Source organism: Lynx canadensis, chromosome C1 (genome assembly GCF_007474595.2).
Source record: "Lynx canadensis isolate LIC74 chromosome C1, mLynCan4.pri.v2, whole genome shotgun sequence".
In the NCBI taxonomy this organism is placed as follows: domain Eukaryota; kingdom Metazoa; phylum Chordata; class Mammalia; order Carnivora; family Felidae; genus Lynx; species Lynx canadensis.
Genome location: NC_044310.1, coordinates 18,328,710 through 18,341,131, shown reverse-complemented (window position 1 = coordinate 18,341,131; position 12,422 = coordinate 18,328,710). Strand labels below are relative to the sequence as shown.

The window sequence follows — 12,422 nt, the reverse complement described above, 5'->3', positions numbered from 1 at the left end:
CCAGGGGCTGGGTGGCGCGGAGGAGAGCCCTGCCACCCGCCGGTGGGTCTGGGGAGGGCCCTCGGGCCTCCGGGCCCGCCCAGGCCAACACTGGCCTTAATTAAAAATGAGTCTCCTGCAGGATCCAAACCACCGCCCGGCCACCCCCTCCAACTGCTTTCGGTTCTGCTCCTGGGCCGCGTGCTGAGGCCAGCCCCACAAATAAAAGCCATCACTTTTTTTTTTTTTCCCTCTCTCTCTCTTTCTCTCCCTTTTTTTTTTTTTTTTCTTTTTTCCAAAAAGAGAGAGAGGCAACCACAAGATCTTCTAAGAGGCCGTGACATCACAGCCCAGGTGACCACAGCCCAGCCAATGGGCCAAGGCCGCGAGCTGGCTTCTTGTATCCTGTGAGCTGAGGTTGGGTTGACACTGTGAAGGCCTGGTCCCTCAACCACAGAACCACAAGGCCAGGCCCTCAGCCGCCTTCAGGGCCCTGCGCGGGAGCTGGTTGGCTCCCGGTCCTCCCCACCCCCGGGCCGCCCTCGCACCCACTGGAGCCTGGGCTCCGTCGGGGGTGAGCCTCATTCATTCATTCCCCGTGGCGCTGATGCTGGGCCTGGCTCTGCTCTCCCTGCCCTACATGCTTCTCCGCCCTGGCTGCCGAAGGCCCCTTCCCGCCATCTAATGATACACTCTGCATACGCTTCTGTTGAAAATTTGTGGCTAGACATTCCTGTGGGACTGGGAATCCAAATTCTTGGGTACAAACAGAAACTTACTTTCCTTGGGGATTTTTTTCTCTCTCTCTCTCTCTCTCTCTCTCGCTCACACACACACTCTCGCGTTCTTTCCTTTTTTCTTTTTCGTAGCAATAGGGGGGGAAAAGAGACAAAACAAAACAAAACAAAAAAACAAACAAAAAGCGACACCACCCCCCCCCCTTTTATTTTCAAAAGTAGCCAGGAAAAAATAAAACAACAACCAACCAAGTCAATCCCAACCCGACCCCCTGAAGGTCTGATTTCTCGCCTTCCTCAGAGAGGGGCATGGCTTCGAACAGCATCTTCGATTCCTTCCCGACCTACTCGCCAACCTTCATCCGCGGTGAGTAACGATTGCCCAGGGCCCTGGGCTGAGCCTTTCGGGTGGGGAGCTGTGGCCAGGCCCCGGACCGCATCCCTCCACCGAGCACCCTGGCTGCCTTCAAGGGCACGGCCTGCCTACCTAAATCCGCGGACTCTTGAAAGCCTGAGGTGGGAAGAGGGGTTGGTGGCCTCCGCGGTCTCCTGGAGTGGACTTTTGTGGGACTTTTATCCTCAGTTGGTGGGGACAGCAAGTAGTAGGGGAAATGGATACCACAAGACCTCAAAGGCCGACCTCGAAGGGTCCTGGGGCGGAGAGGACATGGAGGGAGTCCCTGTGACCTGAGGCTTCTTGCCTCACTGACGGGGCCCCTGGCCCACCTGGAGAGCTTGGACCCTCCCCCTGAGCTCAGGCAGATGCGGGCTCTGGGGCACACTCAGTCCTCCCAGAGCCAGACCAGCTTCTGTCAAGAGCCATGGATCTAAAGATCTTTCTGAGGACTTCTCCAGTGCTTTCCAAGTCGTCCCGGACTGAGGGAAGCAGAGGGAAGAGATGGCTACAGGCTTTTGTCGAGAGCTTGCATAGCTCTGGGGCGCACTGAAACTGGCTAAGTGTCGGGGGGCGGGGGGAGCAGGACTGGGGAAGGTTTATAACCTTGGTCACAGAGGAGAAGAAAGTGTTTCTGGCTGGATTTGCCTCTATTCATGGCCTAGAGTGAGTGACCCAGAGGTTTGGGCTGTGTCCTTCGAAAAAGATAGGGTTCCAGGATCCCCCACTTGGGACCGCTGATGGAAGCTAGGGTTCAGGGGGAGACTTTTCTTGCCTCTGTCCGGCTCGTAGGGCTGATGCGCCATGGTCTCAGGCAACCCCCTGCTGCCTTCCCCCACCCCCCCCCGCCAACCCCCAGCAGGAGTCCAGATGGGGCTGTGGCACCTGAGACTGGGGGTCCAGTGGCCCTGAGCCTGCGTCCCAGGTCAGTGGCTACCTTGCCCAGTGGCCTTAGGCAAGTAACTTAACCTCTCTGTTGTGACCCCTCCGGTTGGGACATTCCGATCGTCTGAGGCTGTGGATGGGCCGTGCAGGAGGGCAGTGCCTCTGGGTGACTCACAGAGACGGGTTCTCCTCCAGAATAGAGAGAGGAGCTGCGTGGGGTCTGCAACTCCAAGGTTCAGGGAGCTGGGGTTGCCTTTTCTCAGCTGAGGTGGTCAACTGAGGTACCGAAGTTGGTCTGACTGTCTGTCTGCCTTTCTGCCTATCGGCCTGTCCCACTGCTGGCTAACGGAGTGACTCAGAGACAGTCCCTGGGCGGCCAGCTCCGGGCAGGGACCGAGGCACATTTGGGTGCTTATTGTTTAAAGGTTTCTGCAAGGGCTTGTCTGAGGTGGGACCCCTTCCTCCTCCCTAGAGAGAGGCTGAGGCCGGCTGCATGGCTGCAGATGGGGACGGAGTCGTGGCGCGGGGGGGGGGGGGGGGGGGAGGGGGAGGAGGGGCCGCCACCTCTGAGGCGGATACACTCCCGCCAAACCTGGTTGTGGCTGGTGACAAGCAGCAGCCTCAGGTCTGGGAGCTGACAGCCTTCCTTCAAGCTGCTCCTATTATAACGCAATTCCCCTTTGTAGTCCTCGGAGCTAATTAAAGGCAGTCTGTGGCAAGAAAATAAGAGTTTATAAAAACCATTTGCTGGGTCTTTGTAATCAGTGTTTCTCCCTCCATGAGCAAGATGGAGGGCTGCAGAGTTTAAAACAAAGCAATCTGGGGAGACGAGATGAAGGGACCTGCCACCGAAGATGGGCTCCTGACGCCGTGGAGCCCGAGAGAGAGAGGGCAGCCGGCAGCAAGGAGCGGGAGGGAGAGGAGAGCTGGCGGCTTTGGGCCCCACGTGCGCCCACAGATGGGATTCCTGACGGACAGGGACACAGATGTGCTTTGTAAGACAGGGTCCGCGGGGAGGGCTCAAGGTCTGGGGCCCGAGGCGTCCGTCCACACTCTCTGACCGACCCCTTCTCTCCCGCCCAGCTCCATTTCCCACATTCCGTTTACGGCACGCTTACTTTGGGGGATCCGTCTCCCCCAGTCTGCCACTTCTGTCCCCAGAGACATCCAACCTCTGGGCCGTAAAGTCCCGGGCTCCATACTGCCCCACGTGGGGTCCTTAACCTATCCTGAGTCACAGATCTTTCTGGGGTCCCAGGAAGCCTATAGACTCCTTCTCAGAATCACACTTTGTAAGTGCAGGAAACCAAACCTGTGGAAATACGGTTATCAAACGACAAAAAAGCAAGGGGTGAGGTCTCTGTCGGGACACGCTGAGTGAAAAGACCTCAGGAGGCCCAGGAGCGGCTGCAACCCAGTGGATGAGCGGAAACATTATTATTTCTGGATAACCTGGGACGGGCCCCGAGGAGACAGAAGCACACCTAGGATTTCCACTGGCGACAAAATCACGGTGGAAATAGAGGCTGAATTTTAGTTAGAGATTCATGGAAGGAAGGATGTCACGTGTTTCCCACCCCAGTCCACAGATGTCCTGAATTCCGTGCAAAAGCAGAACTCCAGGCCTCGGGCCCCGGTCCCTCAGCGGCTCTCAGGACGTCTCCGCCCCTGGGGAGCCTTGAAACACGTGGATTCCCAGTTCCCAAACTCACCTCAGGTCACTCTGGAGAACAGGCTGGGGAAGAGGGTGGAGAGATGCTTGGTTGCCACCCTGAAGTAGCGGGGGAGGAGGAAAGCAGAGGGCAATGCTCAACTCAAAAAGCTGGCAGGCTGCTGGCAGAATTCCAGGCACCAGGGCAGAAGGCGTGAGAGGCCTCCTGGGGTGGCCCCTGAACCCTCCACAGGTCTCCGTCCTTCTCCCTCCTCGTCTGCCGGGACTAGACCCGGACACAGGGTATTTATTCTTCTCTTTGGCAAACGGAGACCCTGAGACCTAACTCTGACTCAGACGTACCGTGCATCTATGGGCAAGTCCCTTCCTCTCTTCGGGCCTCGGTTTCCCCATCTGACAAACGCAGGCGATGGCTCTGAGGAGGCCCAAGGGCCCATCCGCAGCTCCACTGAAGGCCAGGGCCCTTGTGCTAAACGGCACATGAGGCCCTTCTCTGGGGCACCCCCCTGGCAGCACACCCCTAAACGGCACCCACGCAGGCAAAGGCGCTCCCCTCAGGACACTGAAGGAGGGGAGCCTTCTGGGGAGGAAACTGGAGGAGATGAGCCTGAATTGCCCCATGCGGGATTTAGGAGACCCTGGGGAGGCAGGGGTTCTCGTTTATCCGGTAATTCTGCAAAAGCCTATCAGGGAGTAGAGGGCCCAGCCCAGATTCAAGCTCAGGCTGTGGACCCTGACTCTGCCCTTCCTTCGCTAACTCCGCAGGCGGGGACAAGTCACCTCACCTCTCTGTACCTGTCTCCCCGTCAGTAAAATGGGGGTGATGATTATACCAACCTCACGGGGCTCTGGAGAGTATTAGACGAATAGGGCGCCTAGCCCGGGCGACACGCCCCACAAACATCTTCGTTCTTATAATTTCCACGAGCCTGGCCTTGCGCTGGGATCTTGGACACAAGGGTGACTGGGTCAGATTCTCTGTCCTTGAAGAGCTCAAGGTCCGGTGTGGAAAGAGATGAGTAAGCTGAAAATTGCACTGGGGTGTGGGTGATCAATGTTATAAGGGGGAAAGAACGGAAGTCTAGAAGTTTAAAGAGGGGTACTAACCCAGCTGGGGGAAGAGACAGCAATTCCTCTGGAGAACTTCAGACATTCAGGCTGGGTCTGGCTGGGTCTTGCGGGGTGAAGAGGTGACAAGGGGGGAAAAGGCATCCCCCAGAGAGAGAACAGCCTGGGGCAAAGGTGTGGAGACAGGACTGAGATGACTCTGGGCGCCCCCACCCCCGGGATGGCTGGAGCCGGCGGAAGCATTGAAGTGGATGGACGACAGCAGGTCTGTCGGGCCTCCAGTCTGGCCAAGGTTCCCGAAGCCGCGGTTGGGTGGGCAGTTGACTCGCAGCTCCTCCCCCCGAAGACACCCGGGAGAAATGGAAAACGGCCTCTTGGGCATGAGGCAGGGCTGCGTGGAGGCGGAGGGTGGACAAGATGGCACTGGGCAGATCTAGCCCGGATGGTCTGACTCAGAGGTCACCGGACAGGGAGGAAGCTGCCCAGACCAGAGAGGTCAGTCACTGTCCTTTCCTAAGCTCTGGGCAGTGGCCAACAACAGGGGACTCTCCTGGGTTTTGCCCTGAAAGTCCCAAATCCCAGGCACCTCAAGACAGTTGGTCACCCTCAGCGGTGTGCCCATGGCAGCCTCCCCCTCCCTCCCCAGCCCTGGGAGATGAACGGACTGACCAGACCGACCGCCAGCCATCCTGCGTCCACTATGGCGCTTAGCTGGCGCCACGTCTGCTGGGCCCCTTTGACGGTGGCTCCCGGGGCTGCCCTGCACACACCCGTCTCCCCAGACCACCCTGTCTGTCCCAAGTGCCCCCCGGGGAGACATTCCTGGGAGCCCCCCACCAGCCACAGGGTCTGGGCGGGCATGAGCCAGCCCCACACAGTGGGACTGTGTGTCCAGGCCTCACCCACGCCCGCTACGGCAGCTGGCGGCCCCCAGCGGCCCCACTGGTCACATAGAGGGCCCATTGACGCCTCGGCCTTGAGGTGGCCGCATCAAAGCCGAGGCTTGCTTGGTTACCTGAGCGAGTAGGGGAGTTTACGGAGGGGAGCGGAGCTGGGAGAAGGATGCCCCTGAGCAACAGGGCCTGAAAACCTGACCCTCCAGAAGGTTCTGAGAGGCAGGGGAGAGCAGCCTCCACGGATCCCAGCCTTGCCTCTGAGCCAGTCCAGACTGCTCGATAGGTGGGGAAACTGAGGCCTGGGCTCAGGGTTTGGCCGGGCGGGAGGAACGGGCAGCAGATACGCCCGTCCTTACTCCCGTCCCCTGAGATGCCTCATCGGCAGACCCTTTCTCAAATCCACCACCCAGCGTGTGCCCCCCCCCCGCCCCGGGAGCTGGGGAGTCTCACCCAATCTTCAAAACTGAGCTCAAACACCCCCTCTGCCAGGAGTCTTCCCCGGGACCACCTGCAACGACCCAGGAGCCCTGGCCTCCCAGAGCCAGCCCTGGTGCCCAGCTTGGTGCTGAGTATCCCGCCTACCTGGTAGAAATAAGAAGAAGGGAGGAGGGAGGTGGAAGGAAGAGCTTTAGCCCCTCCATGGAGCCCAGGCCCTCTGTCATTGGCCTTGAAAGAGCACCTCCCAAAGGCAGCCCCACCCCCCAACCCCAAGCAAGGAGGGGCTCTGGGAATTGTGGGACTAGCAGGGGAGTAAGACCCCGTCATACCTTGGGAAGTCGCGAGAACCCAAATCAGTGAGCCCGTGCAGGATACGTCGGAGCTGGCAGACGGAGAGTGCCACCTCCTGATTATACAGAAGGGGAAACTGAGGTCCAAAGAGGGGTCTGGCCCGGGTAAGGTCCAATTCAGCAACAAGAAACCAAGTTTTCTTGCCCACCCAGCGACAAACCTTCCGCCCTGCACGTAGTTTAGGAGTCAGGCCGACCGGGTTTAAGCGGTTTTGTAGCCAACATGTTGATTCACCTGTTTGAGTCTCAGTTTCCTCCTCTGTGAGATGGGTCTGGGAGCACTGCCGTCCAAGGGTGCTTTCCAAGAGCGAATGGGGCCTGTCCCGCAGCCCTGTGCTGGCCCGTGTGCAGCAAGGGCTCACTCAGCGGTCTGTCTCCTGCTGGGCGTGGGCCACTCGGCTGGGCCTCCAATTCCATCATTTGCCACAGCAGATATCCCCGCGTCTGGTTTTCTCAGTGCCAGAGAGGGGTAAGCACGGAAGAGGCTGTAGGGGGACCATGAGACCCCTTGCCAACGGCCCTCTGGGAGGGTGGCAGAGAAGAAGGCGTTCTATGGGGACAAGGCAACATAAACTGTGGTTACCAGCCCAGGCTGCAGCCTCTCGAGGCTTGCCTTAGACAAAGCGTTGCTCCTCTCTGAGCCCAGTTTCCCCATCTTTAGAATGGGGAGAACAAACAGTAGCCAATTCAAAGCTTGTTGGATGGGATCAACGAGGATATATATTACGTGCTTAACGCAGGGTCAAGTGCAGAGGGCTAGTGCAGAGTCAAGCCCTCCATAAATGCTGGAAATTATGGCTATTTAATGTTTCCCTCCTCCCGGGGGAAGTTCCTGTCTGATTCTGAGCGGGATAGGCAAAGTGAGAAAGTTGCCTCTCTCTCCTCTGGCCTCCCCTTGGGGTGCCTTCCCGGGCCTTCCCCTGTCCCCTCCAGGCCTTGGGAGTGTCCTGCCCCACTCTTACCCACCCCACCCCCCACTTGTCGAGAAGGACCACCCAGCGTTTCTTGCTAAATAGGTGGAGAGAAGGGCGAATGGATGGACCAGGGATTGAATGAACCAAGACTGACCAGCCTGGGAGGTTTCCAGTGGCCCCCTCACTTCCCCCTTTACCGTCTGGCTCATTCTTTGAAACGCTTGTTGGTGGGAGCCTGGGCACTCCCGTCCGATCGGCACCGCAGCGTGATGGTTTAGGTTCCTCTTTGGGGTTTTCTTTCGCGTCTGGGAAAAGTGTTTTTGGCAAAAGGTTCAGACTTACATGTGGGCGGAAAGGGTGGATGCCCATAACTTATGATTTGCAGAGGTGACCAAAGTCCCCCCCCCCCTTAAAACGTCCTGCACTGCGTGACATGGTGACTGAAATCCCACTCAGCCCCTCTGGGGTGCCCATCCGGGACCCCGTAGCCATGACCCTTTAGCATCAGTGAGTCCAACTGGTCTGCTCATCTCTGTTCAGAGGAAAGGGTGGCTGGGTGCAGAGCCAGCAGAAGGTATTAAAGGAAGAGGAAACTTGGGGGCGTTCCAATGGAAAAGAGAGCAAAAGGGAAGGGGGTGAGGAGGAGAGGAAAGGTCCATTTTCTCCATGCCCTCACCTGCGTGCTCCATGGCTAAGCACCGACACCCCCATAGCCCTGGGAAGCGCCCCCCACTCTGAGGCTTCCCCTGAGTCATCCCTCAGCAGACCTGAGTCCTGCCCCTGCCCACGGAGGAAGCAGGGGCAGGAGGTTAGACCCGCTGAAGCCCCTCACACAGCTCTGGACACTCTCATGTCTCAGGAAGAAGTGTCAGAGCCACGATGGTGGGAATGAGGAGCCCCTTGTTAGCGGTGGTGGGGGACCCAAAGGAGAGCCTGTTTCCCCCCTAAAAAGCCGCCGTATACCTTCCCAAAGGGGAAGGGAAGCCACCCCTGAGAATAAGACTTTAGAAAAAAGACTGGAAGGAAAACACTACAATGTCATAGTCAATGCTACATGGTGCACTTATGGCGGGGAGCCTTTGTGACTAACCCTTTGGGTGACTGAGCGTTTTCTAAACCTTTAAACACTGAGCTGGGCCTCCTGCCAGCCTACACACCACAGTGTGGGGCCAGCCTGCTCCTGCCCAGCCTGGGCCCCGCTGGCCACCCCTCCTCTCTCTTCTTCTTGCCAAATCACCGCGTCTGTCATCCTCCTCCAGGACCCAACCCTGTCGGGCTATGAACGAAGGGTCTGCCCTGGGCCGGGCAGAGCCACGCATACAGCAGGTGCTCAGGAAACGCTTGTGGCCTGTGTTGTGGCCCTCACGGGGAGACCGTTTTCCCGGAACGCCCAGGACTTGGGAAGTAATGGGGAGCAGTTGGTGCTGTTAACCTTCCGGTGGACATTTATTAAACACCAACTGCATGCACGCCACACACTGTACTGGGAAATGGGGATACAGGAGCAGACACAAGGCAAAGATACCCACCCTCCCGGAGCCGATGTTTTAGTGACGAGTGGAAAGAGTTCACCTCTGGAAAATGCCCCGGGGAGATAGGCCAGCACCCCTCGGCCTGTGCCCTTCTTATCTATGTGGAGCCTCAGCCTTCCAGGACTTCCATAAATGCTCCCATGACCCCATTAGATATTCATCACAGGATTTTTTTTTTTTTTTTTTGAGACAGACAGAGACAGAGCATGAACGGGGGAGGGGCAGAGAGAGAGGGAGACACAGAATCGGAAACAGGCTCCAGGCTCCGAGCCATCAGCCCAGTGCCTGACGCGGGGCTCGAACTCACAGACCGTGAGATCGTGACCTGGCTGAAGTCGGACGCTTAACCGACTGCGCCACCCAGGCGCCCCTCATCACAGGATCTTCACCCCCGTGGCAGAAATGAATAAACAAACAGACTCGGTGATGGTGTGACCCGCGGAAAGTAATATTTAGGAGGAGGAAGGCAGTGAGGAAGGGACACAGGAACCACACTTCTTGATGACTTAAGGTGTGCCAGGCTCTGTGCGCGGTTCCTTTCCAAGAATACCTCATTTCACTTCATCTCTACCACAATCCATGTAGCAGGGGGTTATTGTTATTATCCCCACTTTACAGATGGGGAAACTGGGGCTCAGCAAAGGGACGGGACTCACCCAAGGTCACGCAGCTAGTAGCGGGTGAAGCCCAGATACGTGTCATCATCTGTCTGACATCAAAGCCAGCCCAACAAAGCTCTTCCTTCTACCTGGCAGACGTCTCTTCCTCTTTAAGGCCTGGCCTCACCACCTCCATGGAGCCCTCCCTGACACCTCCAGGCAAAGTGATTCATATTCTCCTCTACGCAACCAGTGCAATTCCTTCTCAAATACTTCCAGAAGGTTTCACAGAAAGGGTAGAGTCTGAGGTGGGTAGGTCTGGAAAGGAAGGAACATCAGTGGTCCAGGCAGAATTAACAGTGCTGGCTAAGGGACGGAGAAAGACTACATATGAAGGGTTTCTTAGAGATGGGAGAGCTTGGGGGTCTTGAGGAGAGGCTGAGGGAGAAAAGGCTGGAGGGGAGGCGGGCCTAGAGGTTGGGCATGGCCTTCAAGGCGGGGAGTCAGGCTCCAAGGTGGGGAGGCAGGCTCCAAGTCGGGCAGTGATGTGGGACAAGGCATCCCATGATGCACCAGGCCGCCTCTGAAATAGGCCAGTGCAAACGTGCGCCTTGAGTGCGTGTACGCGTGTGAACAGAGACCACAGGGGCCCTCCCGCACCCACTTGCAAACCCCATTTTTATCACTCCCTAGACATACATCCGAGCCACCGAAGCATTCTTGTTCTCAGGCACGTAGAGCGCCCCATGGATGTGCACATCTCTGGTCTGATGAGGACAAGGGCGACGGCGCAGAGCAGTCAAAACGCAACCCATCCCAGGGAGAATCCCGGCACCCAAGGCAGCGACACAGTTTGCAGGGCTCAGTGCAAAAGGCATACAGGGCCCCTTGTACAAAAAATCACTAGGAGTTTCAGGATGGCAACCACGGGACATTACACCAAGTGTGGGGTTCTTCTAAGCAAAGCACCCTGAGCGGCTGCACGGATGGCATGTGGTAATGCCAGCTCTGCCTAGAACAGCCCCGGGCCGGAGGGGCCCAGGGCCCGAGAAGAAACCTCTGTCTCCTTCCCTTGACTTGTGCAGGCTTCCATTCTTCATAGAGTCCATAATTTATTTTTATTATTATTTTTTTAACGTTTATTTTTGAGAAAGAGAGAGACAGACAGAGCACGAGTAGGGGAGGGGCAGAGAGCGAGGGAGACACAGAACCCGAAGCAGGCTCCAGGCTCCGAGCTGTCAGCACAGAGCCCGACGCGGGGCTCGAACCCACGAACCGCAAGATCACGACCTGAGCCCAAGTCAGACATTAACCCACTGAGCCACTCAGGCGCCCGCATGAGTGCATAATTTAAAAAATAATAATGATAAATTAAGCCTAGGGTAAGATCAGAGCTTAAAGATTTTAGAAGCACCGAGAACATTAGGGAAACTACAAATCCATCAGAAACCCTGTATTTTATATTGTAGATCTCCTAAAGGATCTAGGAAATTTAAAAAGAAACTATAATCTCAACACCCAGAGAAAACCACTATCATTCGATCTATTTCCTTTCAGACTATTTTCCCCCATTTTTAGTATTTGCCTCTGGAGTCTCTCTTCCTTTTATGGGTGAGGCCACACAGAGACATAAACGTATCCGGGAACCTCATCAAGAATGTTAAGAATCATTATGCGTATACGTCGGGATTCTAGGAAGAGGCTAGAGTGGCTCCGTCCAACAGAACTTTCTGTGATGACGGAAATGTTCTATGTCTGTCCTGCTCAATGCTGTAGCCCCTCGCTGCATGGGAATATGTGGACTTTCTCTTTTTCCAACTCAAAGTGTTTAAAAAGTCTTACACACAGCCAGCACGGGTTGCTTTTGTAATCAGAAAAAAAAAAAACGCTAAAGATTTTAAGTTTGTAATACGTTCAGTGTATAGGGGGAAAAAACACTTTAGATTTTTAAAAGCATGTCACTGGGGAAGATTGATCCTGGCAGAATGAGATCTATTTTTGTTTTTCCTATCAATGCTCATAAAAAGAATGTGGGGTTTAGAATCAGAACCTGTGGGTCTGTCTCCCGGATCTGCCACTTACTGTCTGTGTGGCCACTTAACCTCCCTGAACCTCAATTTCCTCATCTGTAAGATGGGGATATTGACGCTACTGACCTCCCCAGGCTGCTGTGGGGACTGAATCAGACAGTGAAGGTGAGTGCACAGGGGACCAGCGAAGCGAGGGAAGAGCTTCGGTGCAGACGATTTCTGCAGGGGTCGGGTAACCACGCATCTCTGTGAGGGGCATTACTCATCCGTCTCGCTCCGCTCCGCTCCGCTCTGCCATTTCCTAGAAACCAGGAAATGAGGGGGGTATCTCCCACCGTGTGTTCGGCAGATGTTGTCAGGTGTCGAGCAGAAATAAAGGGGCTCTGTGACCAAACCAGACTGGGGAAGGCTGTATCAAACAAGGTCCAGCCGAGTATTTTGCTGAAGGACTTTTCAGAGCCTTTAATATGCTAATGAACCTAGACTCCTCCTGGGGCTGGTGTGCTGAGGAACCCACTTTGGGAAAAGCTGCTCTAGCAAGAGCCTTTAAACCTACCGTGTCTATAGGCGCTGTGGGGGGGGGGGGGCGGTCAGGGAATTATTTTTTTCAAGGAGAGAGGAAATTGTCGAAGACTTGAAAGACCAATTACCTGGGTGCTCAATACAAAAAGGAAAAGTACAAAATTGACATTGATAAAGGCGTAATTGTCTAGGAAACCTAATTATAACAACTCAACTCTTAAGTAGTTATACTTTAGCAGCAAACTCTTAACATACAGCTCTCACTAATGCCTCTGTGAATCCTCACAACCTTATTAGACAAATGCTATTAAGTCAGTTTTATAGATGAGGAAACTGAAGACCAGAGAGGTTAAACCACCTGCCCAAGGCCACCCAGCTGGGGTTCCACCCCAGGCAGCCTGCGTCT

General features: G+C 55.8%; 1 protein-coding gene across 1 annotated transcript in view; it reads left to right on the top strand.

Moving 5' to 3' along the window:
• Positions 1-901: 901 nt before the first annotated feature.
• Positions 902-12,422, top strand: part of RUNX3 (RUNX family transcription factor 3) — a 59,413-nt gene continuing 47,892 nt past the window's right edge. The window contains exon 1 of the mRNA XM_030325315.1: positions 902-1,083. Within this exon, the coding sequence (XP_030181175.1) occupies positions 1,026-1,083 (58 nt within the window). The 5' untranslated portion in view covers positions 902-1,025. The remainder of the gene's footprint in view (positions 1,084-12,422) is intronic.